The sequence below is a fragment of the Leptonychotes weddellii genome, chromosome 15 (assembly GCF_054177405.1).
Source record: "Leptonychotes weddellii isolate Sample4059 chromosome 15, ASM5417740v2, whole genome shotgun sequence".
NCBI lineage: Eukaryota > Metazoa > Chordata > Mammalia > Carnivora > Phocidae > Leptonychotes > Leptonychotes weddellii.
The window spans coordinates 49,381,487-49,406,895 of NC_138383.1; the positions used below are offsets into that span (position 1 = coordinate 49,381,487).

Sequence of the window (25,409 nt, forward strand, 5' to 3'; positions counted from 1 at the left end):
CAGGCCCCGAAGGCCGGGCCGTCCCCGCTCGCTGCCCAGGCCCGGGCCCTGCCCCCTCGCCCCCCAAGACCGGGCCTCCCGGCGTGGCTGTCCCGTACAACCCCGGGCGGGGAGGGGCGGCCCCGGGCGGTGGGCCTCGGCTGCCCCTCCCCCCCGCCCCGCGGGGCCCTCGGAAGGGAGCGGCAGGGTGAGTAGCCTCGACCTTTTGCAGAAGGGTTTCTTACCGGGAATCCTGACTCGCAGACATGATCCTTAGAAACTAGGGCGGAGTGCCCGCCTATCGACAACTTATAGAGCGCCCGACCCCGCCCCAGACATCGCATTGGCTTGGCCGCCTCGGCCCCGCCCGCCAGCGCTCAGCGACTCGGCGTGACGTTAGGTCGCAGGCGCTCCGGTACGCCGCCACCATTGGACAACCTGAACGCCTATCAAGGTGAGGCCCCGCCCCGCAGCCCCATTGGCTGTGGGGCCCGCCTTTCTCGCCGGTGCGGAAGTGACATACGGGAGCCAGGCCTCGAGGCCTGGCAGCCATCTTGGGGCCCAGCGCCCCTACACGTGCGGAGGCGAGAGCGCCCGGGTCATGTGGCCCGGCTGGCCCTATCGCGCGCGAGGGGCGAGGCTTCAGCCTCCAGGGACTTCCGGGCTCCCGAGACGGCCACTTCCCTTCGCCTCGGCTCCAGGCGCGCGCCGGACCCACAGTTTAGTTTGTCGTCTCCTGCAGCAAAGGTAGACCGGACACCGCCCCGAGCGTGCGGGGGACGGTGGAAGCAGGAGGCGCGCCCCCGGCCACGGGCAGGGCGGGGAGGAGAGGGGAGGGGAGCCCCCGCGCACCTGGGGGTGCGGCCACGAAGCTCCGTCCTCCCTGAGCTCCCCCGCGGCCCCTTGCAGCCCCGGCGTCCCTGCGGGAGGGCTTCGTCGGGGGGTCCCCAGGGTCTCAGCACCTCCGACAGTGACTGCCGAACCCGAGCCTGACAGAAGGAAGACCAGCACCATGTATCTCCAAAGGATCCTTTATTGACCAGAGCAGGACCGTGGCATTTATATATATATATAAAAAAAAGTTTGAAGACTGGCAGGCAGTAATCCCCTTGCCCGCCCACCACCCCCAGCACAGATTTTCTCGCCCCCGCCCCTGCACTCGGAAGGGGGAATGACCGCCCCACCCAGGCCCCGAGGCCAAACTCCGCCCCTGCAGACGGAAAAAGAGGCTGTTCCATGGCCACCCCTGAACATCAGAAATCAACAAGTATTCTCTCAAAGAAAAAAAAATACAGAAATCAAAACATTTAAATATGAAAAACCAAAGGGAATTGGGATGGGGAGAGGCAAGAGAGGAAAGGAACTGGAGTTTCTTGGGAAGGAAGGGTCCCCTGTGTCCCCATGCCCATTGATGAATGGGCTTGAGGCCTGGGATACGAGGCTCACACAGTGAGTTTGCAGTGACACAGCTCCTTGTAGATCTGCCGACGAAGTTTGGGCATGTCCTGCTGGGTGAAGCTGAATGGCTGAGACAGGGCCAGGTGCTTGCAGTACTAGGTGTTAACAAAGCAGGCCGTGAGAACCACCTACTGAGCAGCCCCCCAAGTCAGGGCCTGTGCTACACACTTCACAGGAGCCATAGCCATCTCACTGGGCCTTTCCAAGAGCTTCCACTTTTCACAAAGGGAGCCAAGGTCCCACAGCCTGGGGCTCAAAGTCTGGCTAAAGTCCTTGTTCTTGGTACCTGCACTGGGGGGTGGAAGGCAACTGTATTAGAGAGCCAGGGCCCCAGGACCAAGAGGCCCAGTCCCAGTGGGGGCTGGGGCAGCCAGAAGATGGACCAAGGAACGACATCGGCAATTCTGCGTCCTAACACGCAAGGTTACGCCCTGCTCCACCAGTGCCTGTGAGCCAACTCAGGGAGGCCGAGTGGTCTCCCGCCTCCGTCCCAAACCGGTAACCCGACTGCTATCTGCTTACCTGTAACACAAAGGCGCCGCAGTCACTGTCATTGTTCTGCCTGGCCACGTTCTAGAGAATAAAAAGAAGGGCGGCCCTTCACCTGGAGGCTCCTAGGGCTGTGGCTTCAACTCTGCCTCCTGCCACACCTCTCGCATCACCCAGTACCGACCCCCCCGCCGCCCCAACCCTGGACACTTACCATCTTGAAGTAACCTTTCCAGCCCTGGTGGAAATCCAGCCGGTCTTTCTTCACTGCCTCTGCCTGCAGGTACTTGGCAATATGCTACAGAGACAGGAACGGAGGAAGAAGTAATGCCCCGTTTCCCAACTGAACCCAGGGTATGGTGCTCCCGGCACCGAGCCCGCCCTTCTGCCCAGAATGCCTAGCCCCTGCACGTCCTCCCCACATGCTTCCCGTCTGCCCCCCTCCCCTCTCAAACCTTAGGGCAGCGGCGGTTTAGGGTGCGCTGCGAGTCAAAATAGGTGATGGTGCGTCGCCTCACGTCCACAGAGATGAGGGACCAATGCACCTCCAGGTGGATGGGGATCAGCAGTAGCTCCTTATTGAAGATGTCCACCTAAAGGGGGGGCGGCGCCAGAGGTCAAGTCAGGCAGTGCGAGGGTCCTGCCCGCTGCCAGGAGGGTCCTCAAGAGGAGCAGAGGCACGGGCAAGGAGCCAAGGGGCAGAGCACAAGGCCCAGCCCTTCCACTGTTAAGGCAAGGGTCAGCGGACGCGGCCTCCAGGGCTGAGGAAGAAGGCAGCTCAGAGGAGACCGTGGCCCACTGCGGGGCCCAGGAAGACCAGGTACTCTCCACACCGCAAAGGTGCAAGTGCTAAGTAGCTAAGAACCCAGGCTTAGGACTGCGGAGCCAGACGGCCGGGGTTTAAATCCAGCTCCTCTGCTGACTAGCTGGTGACCGTGGGCAAGCTACACAATAAACTCTCTATGCCTCTGTTCTCTTACTTGTAAGAGGCTGAAAGCAACAGCACCTACCTCATCTGTTTGTTAGGAGCGTTAAAGTAGTTAACATCCATAATAGGCTAACAAGAGCGGCATGGTTCCTAGTCAGGGGTCGGCCAGTTAACACGACAGTCCTACGAGGAAGTGCTCATGGTCAAGCTAACAACGAGCTAACTGCCGCTTGGCAGAGTAAGGCAGCTTGCTGAAGGTCACAGAAGAAAGGACACTGGTGGGATTCAAACGCCAAGTATGCAGAAGACCAAGTTCTTTTCACTGTGCGTCACCCCACCTCTCCTGGGAGAAGCAGGCCTGCCAGGTCTCTGAGGGGGTAAGCCCCCGAAGCTGGGGGCCGAAACTGAGAAGTGCTGGAGCCACTTAGTGCTCCTACCTCACTGTAGAAATTTCCTGGCCTTTGAACTGGAGGGCAGGGAAACTAACTAGAGGGGAGAAAGGAACTCTTTTTTCCCCTCACCAAACGTGCTCCCTCCTAATTCTTCTCCCCAGTAACTTCCGCCACCAACCCAGGCCTCCCCGATTCCTAGGTTTTCTTCATTCCCACGACCAACCCGTCAGAAAACACTATCAGTTCTGACCGCAAAACCTATCCTAGAGAAAGCTCCTCCTACTTCGGCCCTTAGCGCCCTGGCCCACGTTTCTCATCTGGACTTCCGTGCTCCCCTCCTAGTCTGTCTGCTTCTACTCTTGCCCTGCTTCCAATCTTCATGAAACAGGAGTTTAAAACGTGAGGGACTTCCCAGCCTTCTTTAAAACTTCAGTGGCTTCTCGGCGCACATAGAGTAAGATCTACCCTCCTCAGCTTCTCCTCCATCCTTACACGATCGACTCTCTGACCGAATGTCTTACCAATATTCTCTCCACTCACTCTGCTCCAACCACAGGACACCCACGTGGGCCTTCGGTGCCTCACACGCCCTTTCTCACCCTGAGTCCCGTGTACTTGCTATTCCCCTTGCCTAGACTACTCTTCCCCCAGATCTGCACACGGCCAGCTCCTCGAGTCTCAGCAAAGAGAGGCCTTTCCAGACCGCCCAATCTAAAGGACCCACCTCCCATGCTACTACATTACCTTTTAATCCCAGCACCTAGCACTAGCTGGAGTTTCACCTGCTTATTTACTCTTACTCCATGAAGGCAAGAAGGTCTCCTTACGTAACACTGAATCCTGAGTACCCACAGCGGTATCTCACGCACACACAAGACCCTTAAGATCTGAAAGACTGAGTGAGCAGGCTTGAGGAAGGGGCTCCTAGGAAACAGAACCCTAATGCTCTCCAGGCAAGGTGTTACACAAGGAGATGTGAATTGGTAACTCACGTTTTTGGTCCACCTTTTCACCCCGTCGTAACCCTTGGTGCGGAGTTTGTCGTAGAAGAAACTGTTGAAGAAATGCACCTGTACCAGGGAGATACAAAAGAGCCGGATGGAATTAAGGAGCCCCGGCTCTCCTGCCCAGTCTCCTCCGCCCGCGCCGCTCCGTTTCATTATGGCTCCAAGGGCCAGCTTCAACACCCTCCACTCCCAATTCACTGAGGGTAAAAAAAACCACATCCTTTTTAGCCTTCTTATTGCTTCCCATCCCATTTGTGGAGTTAGCCACAGGGAAAAAAAACTACCCACTGGGGGAAGAGAATAGGTAAGTTCAGGACCAAGATTAAAGATCTGAGGGGCGCCTGGGTGATGCAGTCGCTTAAGTGTCCAACTCTTGGTTTCAGCTCGGGTCGTGATCTCGGGGTCAAGAGACTGAACCCCTCGTTGGGCTCCAGCTCAGCACTGAGTACGCTTGAGATTCTCTCTCCTCCCCCCCCCCCCACTTCATCTCTCTCTCAAATAAGTCTCAGGGGCGCCTGGGTGGCTCAGTCGCTGGGCGTCTGCCTTCGGCTCAGGTCATGATCCCAGGGTCCTGGGATCGAGCCCCACGTCAGGCTCCCTGCTCAGTGGGGAGTCTGCTTCTCCCTCTCCCACTCCCCCTGCTTGTGTTCCCTCTCTTGCTGTGTCTCTGTGTGCCAGATAAATAAAATCCTTAAAATAATAATAAAAAAAAATTACAGATTTGACTTTAACAGGCTGCCTCCTACCACCTCTCCCCAAAAACAAAGATCCTCTTTATGGATCAAGTGATACAAGGGACTGAAAACGCTGCTTAGAACTGCAGACATTCTTCTGGGGACCGAGGTACCGGTGAGGCCTACCTTTTCAGGGACCGTGTCCATGACCAGGTCTCCATACATGTTCATCACCTGGGGAGAAGACGGGAGGCAACTTGCCATGGAGAGTGCAGCATGGGTACAGGGCTCCCCCAAACAGAGGGCCCCAGACACCCTGCTCCCTAAATCCCCTTTGGGGCCCGTGTCTCCATTGCTCCTCACCTGGTCATTGAGCCAGTTCTGTCCATATAAGGTGCCCAGGTCGTCCATGGTCAGCACATGCCGCTTGTAGGCCACTCGGAAGCCCCTCACCATGGCATTGCCCGGCATCCGCTGGTACGACTGGATGAGCTGCAGCACCAGGCCCTTCCTGAGGAGGCCAAGGGTGGAGTCACACAGGAGCTGAGGGGGCTGGGCATGCAGGAGTACTTTCTGCTGCTCGGAGTAAGAATCTAAACTAATCCTTTCTGGGGCACCTGCGTGGCCCGGTTAGTTGAGCGTCTGACTCTTGATCTCAGCTCAGATCTTGATCTCAGGGTCCTGAGTTCAAGGGCCCGCACTGGGCTCCACACTGAGCATGGAGCCTAGTTCAAACAACAAACACACACTAATCCGTTTTTTGGGTCATGTGTCCTTTTGAGGACCTGCTAACGGCCCAGTCTCCAGAAAGAGGCACTCAAGTAGCAGGTATACACAGTATTTTGGGGTCTCAGGTAAAGACCCCACCCCCACCCCAGTCAGCTTACAGGGGCTTGGCACTCTGCCTGCAGATTCCTCCCTTCAGTCCTACCTTCCTCCTTCTCCCCAACACGTCCCTATGGGAGAAAAGGCAGCAGCATTCTCGCCTCCCCTCAGGTCCCAGCCCTCTTTCATGCCTCACCTGGAAGGCGTAGAGAACTCCTGCTGAAAAATGTCCTCCAATTTCTCTACTACCTCATCAGTGCTGAGGGGGATGAGGCTGCCGTAAGTTTGAAGGAATTCATCCAAGATGCCTGAGCGGAGGAAAAGAGGAGAGGGGTGAGGCCTCCAGACTTCAATTTAGGAGTTGGCTGCGAGAAAGAGACTGGGCCCTCTGGGTCCCTTACTCTGTACGCAGGTAACATGCTCCTCCCGCAGGGGGCTGTGCTGGCCGGCTTTCTCCCCGGGCCGCTCTGCCTCTTCCGCAGCGCCCAAATTGGAGCCCTGAAACAGCTCCTGGGCCACATGGTCCCCGATGCTGCACACATTGCTGATGAGGATGCTGGCATCGGGGGGTGCCAGACCCCGCTCCCCTTCTGGCCCGGAGGGTCCCCCAAAGCCATTGGGAAGAGTACAGGAGAGGAGGCCTGTAGGACAGGGGAAACAGGATGGGGCTCGGATCAAAGAACAATGGGATGAGATTAAACGACCCACACAATACCAATATAAACTCTAAGGAATGGAAACCTCAAGCATGAAATGAGCACGTCTGAGAGGTCGTAAAGGAACAGAAAAGACGTACTACTCATAGACAGGGCCGAAGCAGAACGAGGCTAAGATTCAGGGTGATCTGAATTTCAGAGATACTTATCACCACTATACACCTGGCTCCTAGTACAGTACCCCGCAAACGTTCGATAAATACTCCAGTGATTCATAAAAACACAGCCGGAGATTGTTCGCTTGAGAGGCCCCGAAAGAAACATTCTGAGCGAGACTGTCACACACAGCCATCCTGGTGATGCAGTGCACTCCTCAGAGAAATCCCTCCCCACCACTCGAAGAGGGCACCCTTTGCAGATGGACGTGCCCCTCTATTCTAAAAGGGCAAACGAAGAGGGATTTTAAGTGTATAAGGCTGCTTGACTTCTGTAAACCACGCCTCCCTTTCTCATCTGTACACAGAACACCTACGTAGGGCCTCTGTGTCCCAGCCTTGACTGACTATCTCCCCAGACTTAGTTCCTGCTCGAAGTGGAGCTTAAGACATTTCACGGCTATTCTGGACCCCCTCACTCTGCCATCCTACTAGCTTTAGGCCCAGCTGTCACCACCTCAAGAGGCTCCTGATCCTCCCCACCCTCTCCCTCCACCCATTCCCACCTTACCGGAGTCGGGATCCAGAGGAGACTTTGGCGTCCACCTTAAGCCATCTTCCTCCACTGGGGGCCCAGAGGACATTGGTGGAGACCCTCTCACCCCATCCTCAGCCATGAGAGCACCTAGCAGACCCAGCCGAGGCGGAGGCGGCCCCCGAGGGGAGTCAAAACGACAGCAGGGGGATGGCACCTGTGGCGTCGCACCCCCTTCCTGGGGTGAAAGATGGTTCTTGGGGTGTGCAAGGCTCCGCCGCCGGCCCCGGTGGCGCCCCCAACGCTTCCAGTGGAATGTCAGCGAGGTGCTTTTTGAGTAGAGCAGCATCCCAAGGGCTCGCATGGCTCTGCGGCGGCGCTGTGAGCAGGTTTTTCGATGAGGAGGGCGGGGAGGGCGAGGCCGCTGGGAGGCTCCCAGCTGACCCCACCTGGGGGGCAGCCTCCAAGCTGCCACTTCCTCTTCCTCATCTTCATCCTCGTCCTCCTCCTCTTCCTCCTCCTCTTCACTAGCTGAGGCATCAAAAGAGGGCCGAGGGACAGGGAGGCGTCTGGCTGGCGCTGTAGTCCCTGACCCAGGATCTGGCCCAAACCCTCCACCTGATTTGAGTCGGGGTTTGGGGGGTGGGGGCCAACGAATACGCTCCCGCCTGGGACTTGAGTAAGCTGGGGCTATGCCAGGTCCAGGAGGCTCAGGCCCCCAAGACCCGGTCCCTTGTATAGTCTCTTTCATCTTCCAGTAGCCTGTAAAACAATGGTCAGAGTGTCAGAATCCAAACACCCTGAACCCCAGGATCTTGCCTCTCTTCCTCAGCATGCCTTCTCTGGCATCAGATGCAAATAATCTAAGGAGAGAGGGAAAAAAACGCCAAACTCCTACAATTTGCCGATCTTCTCCGTTCACATGGTCCACAAGGGGCCCTTTAGAGTCTGTGTCATCATCCTTCCCCTGACCAGATAGAAGCAAGGGAGAATATGGCAGAGCAGCAAGCCTCCGGGATCTTATTTCTCAGATCCCCAGGTTAAACCCAGTATTTTCAGGCTCTACTTCTCTACTGGAGACCACCAGGGGTATCCTAATTGAGCACCTAATGAGGGGCATGGCTCAGCACGAGAATCCTGACATGATACAGAGACAGCTGAGGAAGACACAACTTCCACAAGGAAACCGTGGTCTAGAGTGGAAAGAGAGTTCTCTACCACCTTGGAATGAATGGGGCGCTGGGGTGGGGAGGGGATGGGCATGCTCAGGTCGTCTCAGGAGGTCTCAGGAGGGAATGGGGATCCCAGGGCTACGGTTCAAGGAGCAAAATCTAATGAAAACGGAAGAATGTTAAAGGAAACTGGACGAGAACCCAATCGGTGCTTAGGCAGCCGGATCAAGGCGCTGGGACAGAACTGAGCCGCGTGAGCCAGGCTGGCCCAACCCCCCTCTCCTGCTCCGTTCCCGGGGGCCAGAATGCGTCCCACACCGGTTTGGTCCCACAGGCTCAGGACAGTTCGGCGCCCGAGGGCCTTAAGAAGCCCCTTCGAGGGCCTCCTGGGCCCCCGTTAGGTGGGAATGAGGTCCAGGATTGGGAGAGGCCGCGGCAGAGCTGGGGGAAGGGTAGGGGGCGTCCTCACCGGGAGCGGGGAAGCCGGGCGGACGGGCCCGAGGGCGGGCGTCTCCGGCCTCAAGCTTCCCGGCTCATCTCTCCGGCGACGGCGGCGGCCCCGCCACTCCTGCTGTCTTCAGGCGCAGCCCTCTCAATTCAGGATTCCAACGCTTCTGGGCCGCGCGCCGCGCCGCCGAGCCGCCCCGCCGCGGCCGCGTCTTGCTCTGCTTCAGCCTCCACCTCCACCACCTCCCCCTCCTCCTCCTCCTCCTTCCCCTCCCGCGAGCCCCAGGCCCACCGGCGCTGGCGGCGCACGATTTGTACGTCACACCCGGCGAACAGCGCCGGCGCGGCCAGCACGCGCCTAGTCCCGCCTACCCGAGAGCGCAGACGCCAAGGGACCGTCCCGCCCCCCAGCCCCGTGCGAGGCTGCGCCTGCGCACTCCCGCTGCTCCGGGCCACGCGAGGGCCCGCCTCTCTCCGGTTTGCGCCTGCGTGTCCACCCCCCCCACCCCCGGCCAACGCTGCGTGTCCCGCCGCGTAGCCCCTTCCCGGCGCTTGCGGGCCTGAACCTCGGGGCCCGCGGAACCTGGGTCCCGTGGGCCGCGCCGGGGGAGAGCCGGGAGGGCAGGGAGATCCCGGGGCTAGGCAAGGCAGCGAGGGGAATGGAAGTCGTTCATTCTTTAAGTCCAAACAGGTCTTGAGCAGAAAGAGCCCAGAGGCGTGAAGGCAGACCAGCGTTAGGGCACACGATTTCCCCAAGGCTCCCCAGACCCCCGTCCCCGCCCAGAGGGGCTTGGAGGGGCCCGCTACGCCAGGGGCGTAGAGAGCAGGAAGGGCAGAACTTGGCACCCGAGCAGTAATGGGGCTGCAAAGGGACCGTCGTCGTCGGGCCTCCCCTGCAGACGGCCGCCTAATAAACACACCCCCGGAGACAGTGCTGGAAACTGGGGCCCCGTCGCCGGGGAGAGAAGTGGGGATTAAGCTTCTTGTGGAGCGAGGAGGCAGCGGGTACCTGGGGAGAGGTGTGGCACAGGGAACCACGAGTCTTCCCGAGTGGAGGGAGGCTTCGTGGACTCGTGCCAACACGCAGGCTGGTTCTCTCAAACTGCCGCTAGGTGGTGGTGCTGTTCTGAAAGCATTCCAGTGGGACCCAAAGTAGGTCCAGACAAGGCCTGACATTGCCCACCCCCCCGCCCCCCCCTCGAGAATGTGGGGCTGGATGGGGGACAAAAGCAAGATATACACCTCTTTAATATCCATGAAATCAAAGTCTACGGGGTGGGGGTGGGTCGGGAAAAGGGAGGAGCGGAGATTGATGAGCCGTCAAACCCAGCGTTCCCGTCAAACCCAGAAGAGGCGTCCGTCCGCTCCTATTCGCTCTTGGCTGTCTCCGATTTGTACCCACCCTCATCTTCCGAGCTCAACACCACCATCCATATCCTAATCACAGTTTCACAAACCCCAGGAAGGTTCCATGCGGAGAGAGGCTGAGTTTCGCCCTCCCCCGGGGGATGGTGACACTCAGAATATCCCCTTGGTGTAGGTGGAAGACACCTGAGAAACGGAGAAAATACACACTCCGTGAAGCACAGTCCCGCAGACTCTCTGGTGCCTCTCCTCTCTTCTCCGGCTCAGCCTTCCTCCTGCTTCCTGGCCTGCATCCCCCAGATCCACCTGTCCACCCAGGCTTCCGGCCCCCCGGGGGTCACAGACACCCTGCTCCTCTCACACCTGCCCTCCACTGCCCACGGGGCTCTTACCTGCGCTGTAGCAGCTGTTGTAGGCCCAGTCCGGGTTGGAGGGCATGCTTCGGACACATCGGAAGAGAGTCTCCTGCCTTCCCTGGCCCTCCCGAGACACCACCTGACCCATGGTGAAAGTCACATCATGGAACAGGACCTGACGGGGGATGGAGGAGAAGCTGAAGGAAGTGAGAAAGCATGGCTCAGGGCTGGGAGGCCTCCGGAGCCTGGATGACGGAGCCAAGGAAGGAAGGAGGGTCTTCGAAGTTTGGTATGAACAGAGGCGTTGGGAACCCTCAGTACCAGGGCATCCAGGCCCTGGGAGAACAGACCCCATGGCCCCCAGTCGAGGCTTAGGGTATGTGTGGGATTACCTGACTATACAGCAGATAGACCCCAGCGTCCCAGACTCGAACAACGTATCCTTGGGCCTCCAGACCTCTCCCACGCTTAAGGGCCGGTTGCCACATCACCTCCGTCACATCGGAGTCCTCTGGAGGTGAGGAGTATGGCAATCAGGACTTCTGGGCATTCTCAGAGACTTTTCATTGCTAGGATTCTCTTGGGCCCAGGTGTCAGCCCCAAAGTTCCCTGATCTTGCCCCTCCCCCAGAGCCATTATTTAAAGTAGTGCTCACCCTTGGAGGTGATGTTGATGGGGACAAGGTGCAGAACGGAATGCTTCTCTGAGGAAAGAAGAAGGAGATCTAAGCAATGCCCACCTGTCCCCTCCCCCCTGCCCCTGGCTCCGGGGAACAATCTCCAGATCCCCCTGCTGCTTGATCACCTCCCACCCCTGCCGCTCCCGGGAGGCCTCACTCTTCTGCTTATGCGTGAGCGCTGCTCTCTTTCTCCGGGCTCTCTCCCCATTCTCCCAGGCTTCCAGGGCATCAGGGCTCTGTTCATGGAAAGAGGGTCAGGGTTAGGCTAAGAAGCAAGGGTCCCCCGACAGCTTTTCCTCCCAGCCCTGCCCCGCCTCCCCACTCCCCAGCCCCAGGAGCGCCTCACATCACTCATGCACTTTTCCCCAGCGACCTGAGTCTTGGTGCTGGCTGTCCTCCAGGATCTGGTAGGCATGAGAAGCATTAATCTTTAACAATTTCCTTTCCTGGAATGGTTGCCCCCTTGACCTCCAAACCTGGGACCCTCTCCTGCATCTACTCAAAACTTTACAGACCACGAGGCTAGACCCAGGAGGCCCCAAGATGGCCCTGGCACCCAAACTCTTCTCCCCCACTCCCTTCTCCCCTCACTCACCTGCTCCTGGAGGCTCAGCCATGGATGCCCTTCCTCCTTCTCGGGGGGCCCTCCGGCCCTCTGCAGCCGAGCCACCTCTCTCCTTAGATTTTGCAGCTCTGTTTGCTGGGTCAGCAGAGCCAGGGCACAAGCCACAGCCCCCAGAGCTGCCCCCCAACTCAACCAGAGGGCGACTGAGAGTGCCGGCTCTCGGGCCGGGCCACCCATGTCTCCCGGGGGCCCTTTGGGGGCTAGCAAGGAAGGAAACGAGGCTGGCATGAGCTGGGGACCCTGCCAAAGGCTGCAGCCTCAGGAGTGGGGTGGCGGGGAGGTGGTGGGGAGGGTGGGGGTACAGAAGGGAAGAAGAGCGTTACGCAAGGGAGGAATAAAAAGGAACTTGAGAATTAAAAAGGGAGGAGGAGAGCCAGCAAGGGGCACTGTTGGTGCTCCTGGCACCCCGCCGTGGGGCCGGTGTTGTCTCCAGACGCCCCCTCCGGACACACACACACACACATACACACACACACACACACCCTCCTCCAGCCTCAGGAGGACTAGGTCCCAGTCTCTTGAGGAAGGACAAGACTGCCAGTGACACCCAGGAGGAGCGGCCGAGCACAGGAACCCTGGGACGGCCCCAGAAGTGGGGGAGGGAAGGGTGGCTGGCTCCGGGGCATGGTGCCAAGAGCAGGGATGAAGGGGCAAGCTGGGCAGCCTTGGGGGTCCAGGGGTGAGGGGGTAAAGACCCTCTGGCTCAGCCACACGAGAGATCTTTGGGTATGACTGAAGGTGGAAAAGGAGGGGCGGGGGGGGCGGCGGGTAGATGGGAAGGAGAACCAGGGTCGCGGAAGCAAGAAACTGGCTGAGTTCTGGGGTTAAGGCCAGGCCGGGTGTGTTGGAATAGGCCAGCACTACTCCCTGTGCTGAACTTGGCAAGGAGAACTTCCTGTTTCCCGAGAAGAGCTCTTACATAAGGCCCTGGTCAGAGAGAGAAAGAGACAGCCCCAAGCACCCTACCACTGTAGGATTCCTCCCCTGGACCCAGGGCCCCGGGTTCCCATGTTCCCGGTTCCCGCGTCCTGCTTCCTGACCCTGAGCTCCCCTTCGGGCCTGCTCCCACCCCACATCCCAGCCGGGGCTGGTGGCAGCCCCGCTGAATGTCCCGAGGCTGCCAAGAGGAAGGGCCCCTGCTCCTCCCAGCCAGGGATTACCAGCAGGAGGAAGCCCGCCTCCTAGGTAAATGAGGCAGCTTCTGCTGGACCTTGGGCAGAGGATTGATTTTTTTTTTCTGGCAGTTTGCCTTTCCACTCTCTACTCATGCCTCAGGGGTCAGAGGCAGGCGGGTCCCCACTCGCGAGCCCGTACATTGCCCTGGCATCCCAGCCCTCCCGCACCCCACTCCTGGATGCCCAGACCCCCTTCCCGTAGCCCTCCACTACCCTGAGAAATGTTCCCTAAGCCCCAAGGAAGAGAGAGACCGTGGTTTATTCTCTTTAATATCCACTTATCAACATTTTGTCACAATAATAATAAAAATAATATCTGCTTCTTAAAAATCCACAGGGAATTATCAGGGAAGGAGCTTGGCTTGCTCTTAGCCCTCGCATTTGGGAACTCCCGGCCTAGTCCCAGGCTCCCTGGCATCCAGCCCCTATTAGTGCCTGAAGGTGGGAGGGATTGGGGACCCATCCTCACCCAGAGTAGAGTAGACACAGTGTCCTGGGGGGTTGTGGCCAGGGCAGGGGTCAGGAGATTAATGGGGGCGACGAAAGACTAGGGGTTCAGGAGCTAGTGAGGTGGAGGGGGGGCGTCAGAGGAGAAGGGGGTTATCTGTGTGGCGTGGAAACAAACGTGAACAAGTCCAAGCAGCCTGCAGAGGGCGGGCAGGTGGGGGGGGAACGGGGGAGGAGGGGGGGCGCACGGGGGGAGGGGCGCACCGAGACAGCCGCGGTGGGGGCGCCACCAGGGCCCCTCAGTGAACCTGGAAGAGTCCAAAGTAGGTGAGGAAGGGGGCGGCCTTGAGATGGGCCCAGGGGAGGGTGCGGATCCGCAGGGAGGACCCCGGCCGGAGGGGCAACAGCCCAGACACCTGGCAGAGGCGGAGCTGGGGCCCCACGGCGCTCGCGGCCGTGGCCGAGAACTCCTCCAGGCAGCGCAGGGCCAGCGCGTCATCCACCAGCAAGTCCAGCTTCAGGTAGACAGCCTTCCCCTCGTCAAAGTGCACCTGCCGGGCGGGCGGGAGGCGGCAGAGTCCAGGCCTCTGCTGGCCGCGCCTCAATTTCCAGCAGCCTTGGCCCCCCAGGGGGCCCATCGGGCCCCAGCCCTGAGCTCCCCTCCCCGCGCTGGCTCGCCCCCGGCCCCCCAGACCCGCAGTCCCCGCTGTACCGTGGAGCCAGGTGGGCCTTACCTGACAGTAGAGGTAATAGAGCCCGGCCCGCACGACGAGAAACTCCCCGCTCTGGCGGTCATAGCGCAGCGGGTTGGAGCTGTTGATTTTCGCCTCTTCCCAGCCGCTCACCGTGCCGTCCACACCTGAAGGGTGGTGATCAGAGATCAGGACTCTCTCGCACTCCCCGGGGACCCGTTCAGTACCTAAGGCTCGGGGGCCCCCTTTACCCAGAAGATGCAGAGATGGGTGTGGGGCCAGGGAGGAGCCCGTGGTGTAACAGGAAGTGTGCGTGAAGACGTGCGGCGTTTACACGTGTCTGTGACCAGGGCGGTAAGGAGCAAGGTGTCACCCACCACTTCTGGGGAGAAGAGCCAGATGGAAGGAGAAGCGCCGGGGGGGGCTTTGGTATTTTGTGTCTCTGCTGTTTGCCTCTTTTGAGAATGTCTACGTCCCGCCCTCGAATCGTACAGTACTTGGATTAAGAACGGGATATTATTCAGCCATTAAAAAGATAAATGCTACCCTGTGGACGAACCGAAAGCATTATGCTAAATGAAAGAAGCCAGTCCCAAAGGACCACATATTATGTGATTTCTCTGAAATTTCCAGATAATAAATACATAGAGACAGAAAGTAGATCGGTGGGTGCTTGGAGCTGGGGGCGTGTGTGGGAGAAACAGGGGTGCTGACTAAAGGCTACAGGGTGTCTTCCCATGCTGATGGCTGCAACTGTGTGACCAGACTAAGACTAAAAACCACCGAATCGTACACTTTACGTGGGTGAATTGTATGGGAAGTATAGCTCAATAAAACCGTACCAAAAAATTTAAAAAACCTAGAGCTAAGGTCATGGCCAAGAAGATGAATAATAGAACGATGGAGCAGGAGCTCAGGTGGCTTCCCGGGTCCTCCCCGGGCCACCCGGTCTATCACAGGACTCCCACTGTCTTCCTGCCCCCCTCCCCGCCCCACCCCGCCCCTGCACACACCAAGCACCTTTCTCCCTTCAGATCCCGACTCAGCTGACAGCCTTCCTTCCCTGGGCCCCCAGTTCCAAACAGCCAGTCCCAGCCCTGCCTCTTGTCTCTTCCCCACGCCACCCTGTTTCCTTCACCCGGGAAATCCTCCGGCTGATTTACTGAGGTGCAAGTGTGGGGTCCCAGCACGGTCTTATTCACCACCGTGGTGTGGCACGCAGCGCTGGGCCTGCTCCGAGTGGGCGCCCGGCGAACACCGCTGGGAGGCCAGAGGGGGCGGCCAACGGGGCCCAGAGCTCTGGCTTTGTCTGGATCCACCCCCTGCTCTCCTGGGCCTCGCTCAGCGGCCGCGCCTTCCCCAGCGCTCCCTCATCGTAACCCATTTGATTCCCCGATTTCCAGTTCCTACCTGTTCTGCCACCTCAATCCCTGCGCCCTGTCTCCCTCCCCACCCGGCCCCTGGCACTCCGGCTGGGATTCTTCTCAGCCTCCCTCCTCGGCCGACTCCCCTGTGCACCTTCTTCCTGCTCCACTTTATTCCCTACACGCGTCCTTCTAAAACGCGGGTGGGAGCCTGCCTTTGCTTGCTTTGACCTCAGGATGACTTCCAGACTCCCTTTGGGGCCTGGCTCCCTATTCTCCTCCAAGCTCACGGCCCCCCCGTCCTGTCGGCGAGCACCTCCCTCCAAGCACACTAAGCAGCTCATCATACTCTTGCCCAACTCGCGGCTTTGGCACAAGTGGTTCCTTCTACCTGGAACGTCCTTGACCCCGTGTCCATCTTAGATTCATGCTTCAAGGCCCACCACGCCTTCTTGGGGAAGGAGTCCTGACTCCATTGTAAAGTTGTTTGTCTTCTTCTACGCTACCGTGTACCTCTGGATGCTCTCCTTATTGTCCTTGTCACAGCATACTGTGATTCCCAAATTTATATGCTTGTCTCCTCTCCTAGACGGTCATCTTTCGAGACTAGGTCTGGGTATCATTCCCTGTGGGCGCTGAGCCTGCTCCTTAAAACAGCAGGTTCTCAGCAGCGGAGGGATGAATGTCTGGGTAACTACTCCACTGAATGGTCCATCGGGAGGGGAGGAGGGCTGGCCCGGGGCATGAAGAGCAGGGGGAGAGGAGGGAGGACATTCCCCACTATGGAACCAGCTGGAGGAAAGGCTGGTTGTGGCCAAAGGGCATGGTGTGCCTGGGACCGCGGGGTCCCTCCACATCACAACCACAAGCCTCAGATGGACATTCTTTACTGCCTGGCAACCCTCCTTCTCTTGCCCACTGAGCTTGCTCTGGTACTCATCGAGGCAAGGATTTTGTACCCTCGCTCCTCGCACCTCCTGCCCATCTCCCTCATTCTCCAGGGGATCTAGAAGTCGTCAGGCAAGGGCTCCCCCGCCTCCCCCGACCAGAGCCAAAAAACTGACCTGTGCCCACATTCTCGACTGACCCTCTTGTGATGATGGGATAATGTGTCCCTCCCTTTGTTCTGGAACCCACCCCTTGCCCCCGTCCTGGACACTGCCCTGTGGGGCCCCCCCACCCCTGCGCCGGGCATGTCCAGTACACAAGCACACTCTAGCGAGCTTCAAATCCTGGTCCTGCCACTGAGTATCGTCATGGCCTCGGGCAGGGTAAGTAACCTCCATCTGTAAAAATGGAGCTGATCAGAGTATCTTCCCTTTGGGACCATTAGGAGGTCTAGACGAACGGGACATCCAGTAAATGTTAGCTAAGATCCCTATGGTACTGCTTATCCCCAGAAGGACTGAATTTTTCCTCCCTCCACATCTCCCTCCAGCCACTGGCCCCCACTGCTCTGCTCATCCCAGAGAAACTTCTGGAAAGGGCTGTCCCTGACTCCAATTCCTCTTTCCCATTTTCTCTTCACCCCGTCCACACTGGCTTCTATCCTAACTGCACCACTGAAACCGCCCTGGCCAAGGTCACCAGCTGCCTTTTTAGGTTACCAAACCCCCATGGTCAAATCATGTGACCTCTCAGCTGCATTCAGCAGAGCCACACCCTCGTTGGTGAGACCGCATCTTCTCTCAGATCACAGGCCCCTCTCCTCCCCGACTTTCTTCCCTTCTGTCCATCTGCTTCTCAGTCTCCGCTGGGTTCTCCTCTTCTGCGCCACTTCTAGATGGCTCACAGCCCCAGGGCCTCACTCTTGGGGCCCCTCTTGCCCCCTGGGGCCTCATCCAACCCTGGAGCTCTAAACACCATCCGTACGGCTACGGTTCCTGACGGCTGGCGTCCTAACCCAGCCACCTGTCTGCGGAACTCACTCATTTATTATTACTTCACTTGGTTTAGTAGGAGATCTGAAATTCCATTCTTAATTCACGTACCTCCCAACCTATTTCTTCCCCAGGAAACCCCATCCCCATTAAATGGCATCATTATTCCCAAGGACGCCCAAGTTAAAAATCTAGAAGTCACTTTGATCCCTTTCCCTTGCCTTCCCCCTGCACATCCAACCCATAAGCAAGCCCTATCTTCAAGCTACATGGCTCCATCTCGACTGCTAGGCCCCCTAGACCAAGCCACCCTCCTGTCTTGCCTCCTGGCCTGCCCCATGGAAGGACATTCCAGGGGAGGGCACAGTGTGTGCAAAATCCAGAAGAAGCACACTGGCAGGGAGGGGTGTCAGGCCAAGTGTGCAGGGAGAAGAGGTTGAGACCAGACCACGGAGAGGCTGCAGCCAGGCAGAGAAGCAGGGTTATAATGACAGTGAGTTGGGAGGGCCTTAGCTTGGCAACATAGGTGGGACAGAGCCAAGGGGTGGGGAGGGGCTGGGATGGGGAAGGGGTTAGAGACTGGGTTTGCGGTTCTGAGATCCTAGTGCTGAGATGGGAGGTGGGGTAGGGATGCAAAAGGAGCCCGGTAGAGGGGCGCCTGGGTGGCTCAGATGGTTAAGCGTCTGCCTTCGGCTCAGGTCATGATCCTGGAGTCCCGGGATCGAGTCCCACATCGGGCTCCCTGCTTGGCGGGGAGTCTGCCTCTCCTCCCTCTGACCCTCCTCCCTCTCCTGCTCTCTGTCTCTCGTTCTCTCTCTCTCAAATAAATAAATAGAATCTTTAAAAAAAAAAAAAAAGGAGCCCGGTAGAAACATTTTAAGAAAAATGGTCAGAGCGTGAAGACTCACGGAAGACGAGGGGGGGGTGCGGAGAGGGAAGAATCAAATGTGCTTCTTGCACAAGCATGAGGGCTGGTGGTTGGGTGCGGGGAGTCTGCCTGGGTTCTCATGCCTGGGTCACAGACAGAGACCAGGTTTGGGAACTGAGAGAACCGAGCCCTGAGGATCTTCTTGAACTGGCTTCTGGGGTTCCCAGGCTGAAGGCAGGGAGGGCAGTGGGAAGTGAAAGGTTTGGAGGGGCCCTTTTCCCAGGAGGCCAGTGCTGTGCGAGTTGGGGGGGAGAGCTCAGAGGCGGGAATGGCGTCTCACCGGCCTGCGCTCCGTCCTGTCCCGGTCGTGGGTGAACTGTAAGGCATAAGAAAGGGTTGTTGAGACCTGCCCCGGCCTGCCACCACCCCATCTCCCTGGGCAGGTATCACCCATCACCCACCTTCATAATGCGCTGCAATGACTCTGCGAGCCCGCATTTTCCGGCCTTTAGGTGCTGAGAATCAAGGAAAGAGACGCGGGGAATATAGCGCCCCCTTACTCTGGGGGGCCCAGGAGCCACTCCCCGGCCCCGCCTCCCTCTCAGAGCCCCAGCATCCTTATTCTTGTCCAGACTCCTGGCCTCAGAGCCTCAGGCCAGACCTCCCTCCATCAGCAGAATGACTGCATCATTTATCACCCATACTGGGTTGTTTCTGAGAGCAGAAGGGTTGCTATGAATAATCGCAGGGAGATAACAGTCGTAAGCGGGGACAGTCCTGTGCAAACCTGTACACAGTCACGTGGTCATCCCATTCACAAGCCTCTCTGCTTACCGGGACCTGCCTCTGCCTCTGCCTCCCCCACCTTGTCTCCATCTCCTAACCCTGGGCCATCCCCTCCTCCATATCTGCCCTAGCATCTCAAGTGAAAAGCAGGTCCGTGGGATGGGAGGGGCTTCAGAGAGAGGTCCAGAATTCTAGGTTTGCGTCTCAACCCAATAGCTGCCTGACTCTGAACTCCGCGCCCCCCCCCCACACCCTGTCTGTGCCTCAGTTTCTCCATCCCGAGCATAAGTGAGGATGATGGTTTTGATTCTGCCCACTCCGTGGGGCTGTGAGGATGAACAAAAGCAATAAGGAGCGCAGAAGCCACTGTAGACTGGCCACTGCGATTATTCCTGAAGGGTGGGTAAAGGGATGCTCACCATTTCTGCGCGGCCGAACCAGCCTCTTCAGGAAAGGCCCAGGATCCTGGCTTTCCTCTGTCTGGGGATTCAGTTCCTAGGCGAATTAAGGGCAGGGCTAAACCGGGGTCTTGCGGGAACTACCAGAGACTAAGCTGAGACCGACAGGGCCCCCGCACCCCTCGTCGGGAGAGGCACCAGCTAGCACCAGGCACACAAGTCTTAGGGAGGCCAGGTGCTGGGGGCCCCCGGCCCCCCAGGCCCCCACCACACGGAACCGGCACAGACCCTTCGGCGCGGTCAGCACAGTGCCCAGGCGCCCACACCCGGCCTGCGTGCACGCATCCCCAGCATCCCTCCTCGGCGGCAGGCTCCCCCCATCCCATACCCCCACTTCACCCACAGCCAATAAACACTCCGGACTCAGGCGACACGAGCCCCTTCCACACAGCGGCACCCTCCCTCTCTCTCCGTCTCACATACGCATGCACGGCGGTGCACACCCCCGCACACACGCAGTTGGCACGGCCAGGGGCACACCCCGCGCCCTCGGCTCGCGCACACTGCCCACGCCCAGCAGCGCGCGCCCGCCACCCACGGCCACTCACCGGCGGGTCCGGGTCCTCCTCCGCCACCAGCTCCCCCTGGGAAGGCTCCTGCCGGGAAGGAGGCAGCGTCACCCCGTCCTTCTCCACCTGGCATCTCACCCTCCACCCCGCTTCCTGGCCCCGTGCCCTCAGCCCCCCCGGCCCCGTCCGCCGCTCCGCAGACTCGGCTCCCCGCCGGCCCCGGGACGGCTGCGCCGCAGGGCCTCACCTGGGCGGGCGCCGATGCCCGGCTCCCCAGGCTGACCGCGGCCAGCAGGAGGCCGAGGCAGGCCAGCGCCAGGCCCAGGCCCAGCGCGAGCGGCGCCAGCAGGGCGGTGCCCGGCTCCCCCCGGCGCCCCCTCCGCCTCTGGCTCCGACGGGCGGCCATGGGGGCGGGGGGCTGTGCCTGCCTCGCGGCCCCCCCACCCCCGGCCCGGGACCCGCGGGGGCGGGGGCCGGGGAGCCGGCGGGCGGAGCGGGCGGCCGAGAAGGCGGGGCGACGGGCGCGCCCGGGAGGGGAGCGCACAGGAAGCGGGACGCGGCGGGGGCGCTGAGCCGCGCGCCGACCCCGGGAGGAGCCCCGCGGGGCCCGGTTGGCGGGAGGGGCCCCGGGCGCGGAGGGCCGGCCGGGGAGCGGGAGCGGGGGCGCCGCGCGCGGGGACTCCACCCAGGCCCGGGTGCGGAGGGAGGGGGGGCGAGAGAGAGAGAGAGGCGGCGGGACCCCCGCGCCTCCGACGGGGCCAGTCCTGGCCCCGGAGCGACCGTCGATTTCGGGTCCCGGACTGGGATGACCCGGCAGCGGGGTTAGGGCCGAGGGCCGCTTGGATTTTATCTGCTGCACCGAAGGACAATACTTCCGTGCACGAAACTGGAAAAGAGCCTGAGGACATCATTCACACGGGTCATGTGCTCACTTCTTTCGGCAGATCAGTTGGGAGTTGATTAAAACTTCGGCGTCCTGCGCTAGACAGAGCGAGCTTCTGGCCCGCCCTCGTGCCAGCCTCCGCCCCCGCCCCCAGTCGGCGGGTTCCCCTAATGCCTCTCTCTGGAAACACAGGGGCCGCTTCCGCTAAGCCTAGGGCTTAAGTGAGTTCAACGGGCGCTCCAGGAGCCCGATGCATGAATTTGGTCAAAGCTGGACCCCTTTTGCCGGGAAAACACTTGTGTGAACAGTAAGACTCTCAAAAATGCATCTAACCTGTAGCGTTCACTTATGCACATTTGCAGTGAAAAGTATCAGAAAGCAGCTCTGTTGCAGAGAGTACTAATTGGCTCGGGTGAAGCTGTGGTTCTAAGGAAGCTTCTGGAGAGGCTTCTGCCTTGGGGCTCTGCTCAGTCCTGCCCTCTCCCCGCCTTCTGGTCTTGTTGGTTTCCTTTGTGTTCTGGAATTGGCTGAGCCCCCTCCCTGTCTCAGGGTCTCAACACCTTCGGTCTCCTTACTTGGCACACTCAGACCACCCTCTCCCCGGTTAGTCATTTCGGAGAGTTTTCCAGACCATCTTTTCTCACGAGGACCCGAACTGCCCACGTTGTGCCTTCTGGTTGCCCTCTCTTTCTCACCTGTCAAAATTTGTAATGATCGACCTGGCTACTATCTCCCCATCGACATTGCAAAGTATAAAATTACATATTTCCTGGTTTCTGCTTATTGTCTGTGTCTAGAATGTAAATTCCGTGAGGATTTTATTCACTATGTTCCCGGCACCTTGTCAAAGCCGGTCCCCCAAATATCACTAGAACAACCTGTTGGTAAGACAAAGCAGGGTTTACTGCTTGTCCCTCAAAGGTCTGACAACACCTCATAGGGAGATGGGCAAACCCACAAAATTTATTGAGACATTGAAGTCTGGTTTAAAGCAGGTCTTTCCAAGCCGGGGTAAGAGCAGGGGTTGATTAGGGTAGGTAAGGGTTATGGTTTAATCATGTAGAATTCACATAGCAAAGTGAGGGGCTCAAACAGTGTTAAGGTGTAAATTGTCAGCTGAGAGACATTTCTATTGAAAATCAGCTGACTTTTTTTTAAGTAATCTCTATGCCCAATATGAAGTTTAAACTCATGACCAAGAGATCAAGAGTTGCATGCTCTACCCACTGAGCCAGCCAAGGCACTCCTGATTGATTGTGGGGTTTGGGGTTTTTTTGTTTTGTTTTTATTTTTTTCTCTCTCTCTTTTTTTAAAGATTTTATTTATTTACTTATTTGAGAGAGAGAGAGAGAGAAACAGCATGAGAGGGGATAGGGTCAGAGGGAGAAGCAGGCTCCCTGCTGAGCCGGGAGGCCGATGTGGGACTCGATCCCAGGACTCCGGGATCATGACCTGAGCCGAAGGCAGTTGCTTAACCAACTGAGCCACCCAGGCGCCCATGTTTTGTTTTGTTTTTAATAAGCTCTATACCCAACATGGGGCTTGAACTGACGACCCTGAAACCAACAGTCACATGCTCTACAGACCTACAGACAGAGCTATCCAGGTGCCTGAGAGTCAGCTGATGTTTTCCATTAAAGAGTTGATGGGTCTTTCAGGAAGTTCCTGGAATAAGCAATAAAGTTAATTTGCAACATTCATCTTCCCGGGTGAATGTCTCTTAGAATACTATTTACGCCAGCGAAGACAAGAATAGTCATGTCGACAAAGATCTAAGTGTCCCCGGCCGGTGGCTTCAGTTGTCACCCTGCAGCGACTTGATCATAATGGATGTTTAATAAACATCTGTTGGGTGATTGAACTAAATGCTCCGAGGGGACAGGGACCACATATGTCTTCTCTTCTGTTTATCCTTGGTGCCTAGCACAATGTCTGGCAAACAGGGAGCACTCAATAAATATTTCTGGAATGACTGAACAGATCTGGGATTCTAGTGGATGACATTTGTAACAGGGAGAAAAGGAAGAAGCCCAAGACACTTTGGTGGAAAGCCCAGAGTGAATTCTGATCATTTTCGGGATCTATGTAACTTAATGGCACTGATTTAAGTTTCATTGTACTTCAAACATGTGACTTTCCTTTTCATACAAGAGGGTCTCCGTGTTGTTCTGTGCTTCATAGCTATGGCTGGGGTTATTGGGGTACACACAAATGACGTGAGAAAGGGACGATGCAGGGGCGCCTGGGTGGCTCAGTCAGTGGAGCACGAGATTCTTGATCTTGGGGTTGTAAGTTTGAGCCCCCAGGTTGGGTGTAGAGATTACTGAAATTATATAGAAATAAATAAAATAAAAAATAAATAAACAAGCAAGCCCTGTCTTTGGGACAGAACTCTGGTGTTCAATAAATACTTCCTCGATTTCCACTGAGTTTGATGAATGAGCCATTACCACAGACCTCCATCTGTCTGGATACTGGGCGTGTGGAACAATTAGAAAGTAAAACAAGATATCTGACTCTGGGTCAGGCATACTCCTTTGTCTCCAATCCTTCCTCAGGAAAAGTAGAGAATACAAAAAGAAGCAACAGTGCAAAGATGGAGGGGGGTTGCCAGTCGAGCCTAGTTGCTTAGGCTGCCCAGGAGAGGCAATTTCCCCGATCAGCAGGCAAAGGAAAGCGGGAGAGGTGGGAGTGAAATTCTGGAAATGAGTGAAGGTCTGCAAAGACAGGCCAACAGCACCAGCTGATGACCCCACTTCCGCTCCTCACCCGGAAGGCATTTCCCTCCTTTGGACAGAATGGCAGACAGCTTGTCCCCAAAGAAATTGAACCAATTGTCTGAGGGAAGTTAAGCCTTGGCAATCCAGAATAAATGCTTTTTTATTTTAGCTTTTGGGGTGATCCACAATCTGACAGCTGACCATCAATCAACCCTCTCCACCCCAACTGAAGCTCTTCAGTGGATGTGTCGTTTTGTTTTTTTTTAAGATTTTATTTATTTATTTGACAGAGAGAGAGAGCACAAGCAGGAGGAGAAGCAGAGAGAGAAGCAGGCTCCCCGCTGAGCAGGGAGCCCAAAGTGGGGCTCAGGACTCGATCCCAGGACCCTGGGATCATGACCTGAGCCAAAGGCAGAAGCTTAATCGACTGAGCCACCCAGGCGCCCCCCGTCGATGTGTCTTATCCTATCCTAATCCACGAAGATTTCCTAGGCAGAATTTCCAACCAGAGAGAACCCTAGAGGAAAAATATCATAATTTACGTACCAGCAGAGGAAACCCAGGATACCTTGGTAGTTCTTTATGAAATATTACCAGTGATCACCACGCATACGAGAACCAGGAGCATGCAAAGAAAGACAAACAAACAAGAAGATGGGGACTGGAGGAAACAGAGACACATGCATAACTCATTGACTGTGTTTCACTCTCTTGCGTCTGTCGGCACCGTTTTTCCAACAGCATTTGCTCACTTTGTGACTCTATGTCACATTTTGGGAATTCACACAATATTTCAAATTTTTTCACTATATTTATATTTATTGTGGTGACCTAGGTTCAGTGATTATGACTTGCTGAAAGTTCAGATGATGGTTAGCTTTCCTTTTTTTTTTTTTTTTTTTTTTGAGTAATCTCCATGCCCAGCATGGGGCTTGAACTCATAACCTGGAGACCAAGAGTCACACACTCCACGGACTGAGCCAGCCAGGTGCCCCAGCATTTTTTAAGCCATATAAGTTGTTAGTTCCTAGCTATTGCACACTTAATAGACTATAGTATCATGGAAACATAACTTTTATACGCACTGGGAAACCAAAATACTCATTCGACTTGCTTTATGGCTGTGGTTTGGAACTGAACCCACAATAACTACGAGGTATGACTACGATGCAGAGTACAGAGAGAACCCCTCATAAACATCCATAACGCAAGAAGAGGGTGCTATATGAAAAAGGAGCAATCAGAAAACAAATATTTCTCAGTGGCTAAAAATGTGGTTGCAAAACCAGCTTATTTTTTTTTTAGTAATCTCTACACCCAAAACGTGTCTCAAACCCATGACCTGGAGATCAAGAGTCACGTGCTCCACTCACTGAGCCAGCCAAGGGCCCCTCAGGTCTGTTTTTTAATCCTTCTATTAAACATTGTATTTTTATGGAGCACCTGTTGGCTCAGCCAGTGGAGAGTGTGACTCTTGATCTGGGCGTTTTAAGTTCGAGCCCCACGTTGGGTGTAGAGATTACTTAAAAATAAAATCTTAGGGCGCCTGGGTGGCTCAGTTGGTTAAGCGACTGCCTTCGGCTCAGGTCATGATCCCGGAGTCCCGGGATCGAGTCCCGCATCGGGCTCCCTGCTCAGCGGGGGGTCTGCTTCTCCCTCTGACCCTCCTCCCTCTCATGCTCTCTGTCTCTCATTCTCTCTCTCGCAAATAAATAAAATCTTAAAAAAAATAAAATAAAATAAAATCTTAAAAAAAAAAAGGTTAAGGAAAAAACTCTAGGGGCATCTGGGTGGCTCAGTCGGTTGAGTCTGCCTTCGGCTCAGGTCATGATCCCAGGGTCCTGGGATCGAGCCCCGCACTGGGCTCCCTCCTCAGTGGGAAGCC

At 57.2% G+C, this 25,409-nt stretch overlaps 3 protein-coding genes across 4 annotated transcripts; all 3 read right to left on the bottom strand.

Annotated features, from left to right (window-relative positions):
* Positions 1-994: 994 nt before the first annotated feature.
* Positions 995-8,977, bottom strand: SENP3 (SUMO specific peptidase 3). 2 transcript variants are annotated; one of them, XM_006738894.3, is made up of 11 exons: positions 8,740-8,975; positions 7,135-7,860; positions 6,154-6,393; positions 5,949-6,060; positions 5,291-5,438; positions 5,114-5,161; positions 4,239-4,316; positions 2,382-2,519; positions 2,141-2,224; positions 1,960-2,010; positions 995-1,532 (listed from the first exon to the last, which is right to left on the bottom strand). In XM_006738894.3, the coding sequence occupies exons 2-11, from the start codon at positions 7,847-7,849 to the stop codon at positions 1,422-1,424; spliced, it is 1,725 nt and encodes a 574-aa protein (XP_006738957.2). In that variant the 5' UTR covers positions 7,850-7,860; positions 8,740-8,975; the 3' UTR covers positions 995-1,421. The 2 variants fall into 2 exon arrangements, with proteins under 2 accessions (XP_006738957.2, XP_081661910.1); XM_081805784.1 differs by lacking the exons at positions 995-1,532; positions 1,960-2,010 and adding an exon at positions 1,542-1,959 and having other exon boundaries at positions 8,740-8,977.
* A 402-nt stretch (positions 8,978-9,379) lies between these two features.
* On the bottom strand, positions 9,380-13,045 carry TNFSF13 (TNF superfamily member 13). Its single transcript, XM_006738895.3, has 6 exons — positions 11,713-13,045; positions 11,275-11,353; positions 11,094-11,141; positions 10,831-10,949; positions 10,475-10,613; positions 9,380-10,268 (listed from the first exon to the last, which is right to left on the bottom strand). The coding sequence occupies exons 1-6, from the start codon at positions 11,968-11,970 to the stop codon at positions 10,159-10,161; spliced, it is 753 nt and encodes a 250-aa protein (XP_006738958.2). The 5' UTR covers positions 11,971-13,045; the 3' UTR covers positions 9,380-10,158.
* A 125-nt stretch (positions 13,046-13,170) lies between these two features.
* Positions 13,171-20,441, bottom strand: TNFSF12 (TNF superfamily member 12). Its single transcript, XM_081805788.1, has 7 exons — positions 20,169-20,441; positions 19,961-20,008; positions 19,374-19,449; positions 18,630-18,683; positions 18,509-18,544; positions 14,099-14,223; positions 13,171-13,915 (listed from the first exon to the last, which is right to left on the bottom strand). The coding sequence occupies exons 1-7, from the start codon at positions 20,325-20,327 to the stop codon at positions 13,664-13,666; spliced, it is 750 nt and encodes a 249-aa protein (XP_081661914.1). The 5' UTR covers positions 20,328-20,441; the 3' UTR covers positions 13,171-13,663.
* Between the last annotated feature and the right edge of the window lie 4,968 nt (positions 20,442-25,409).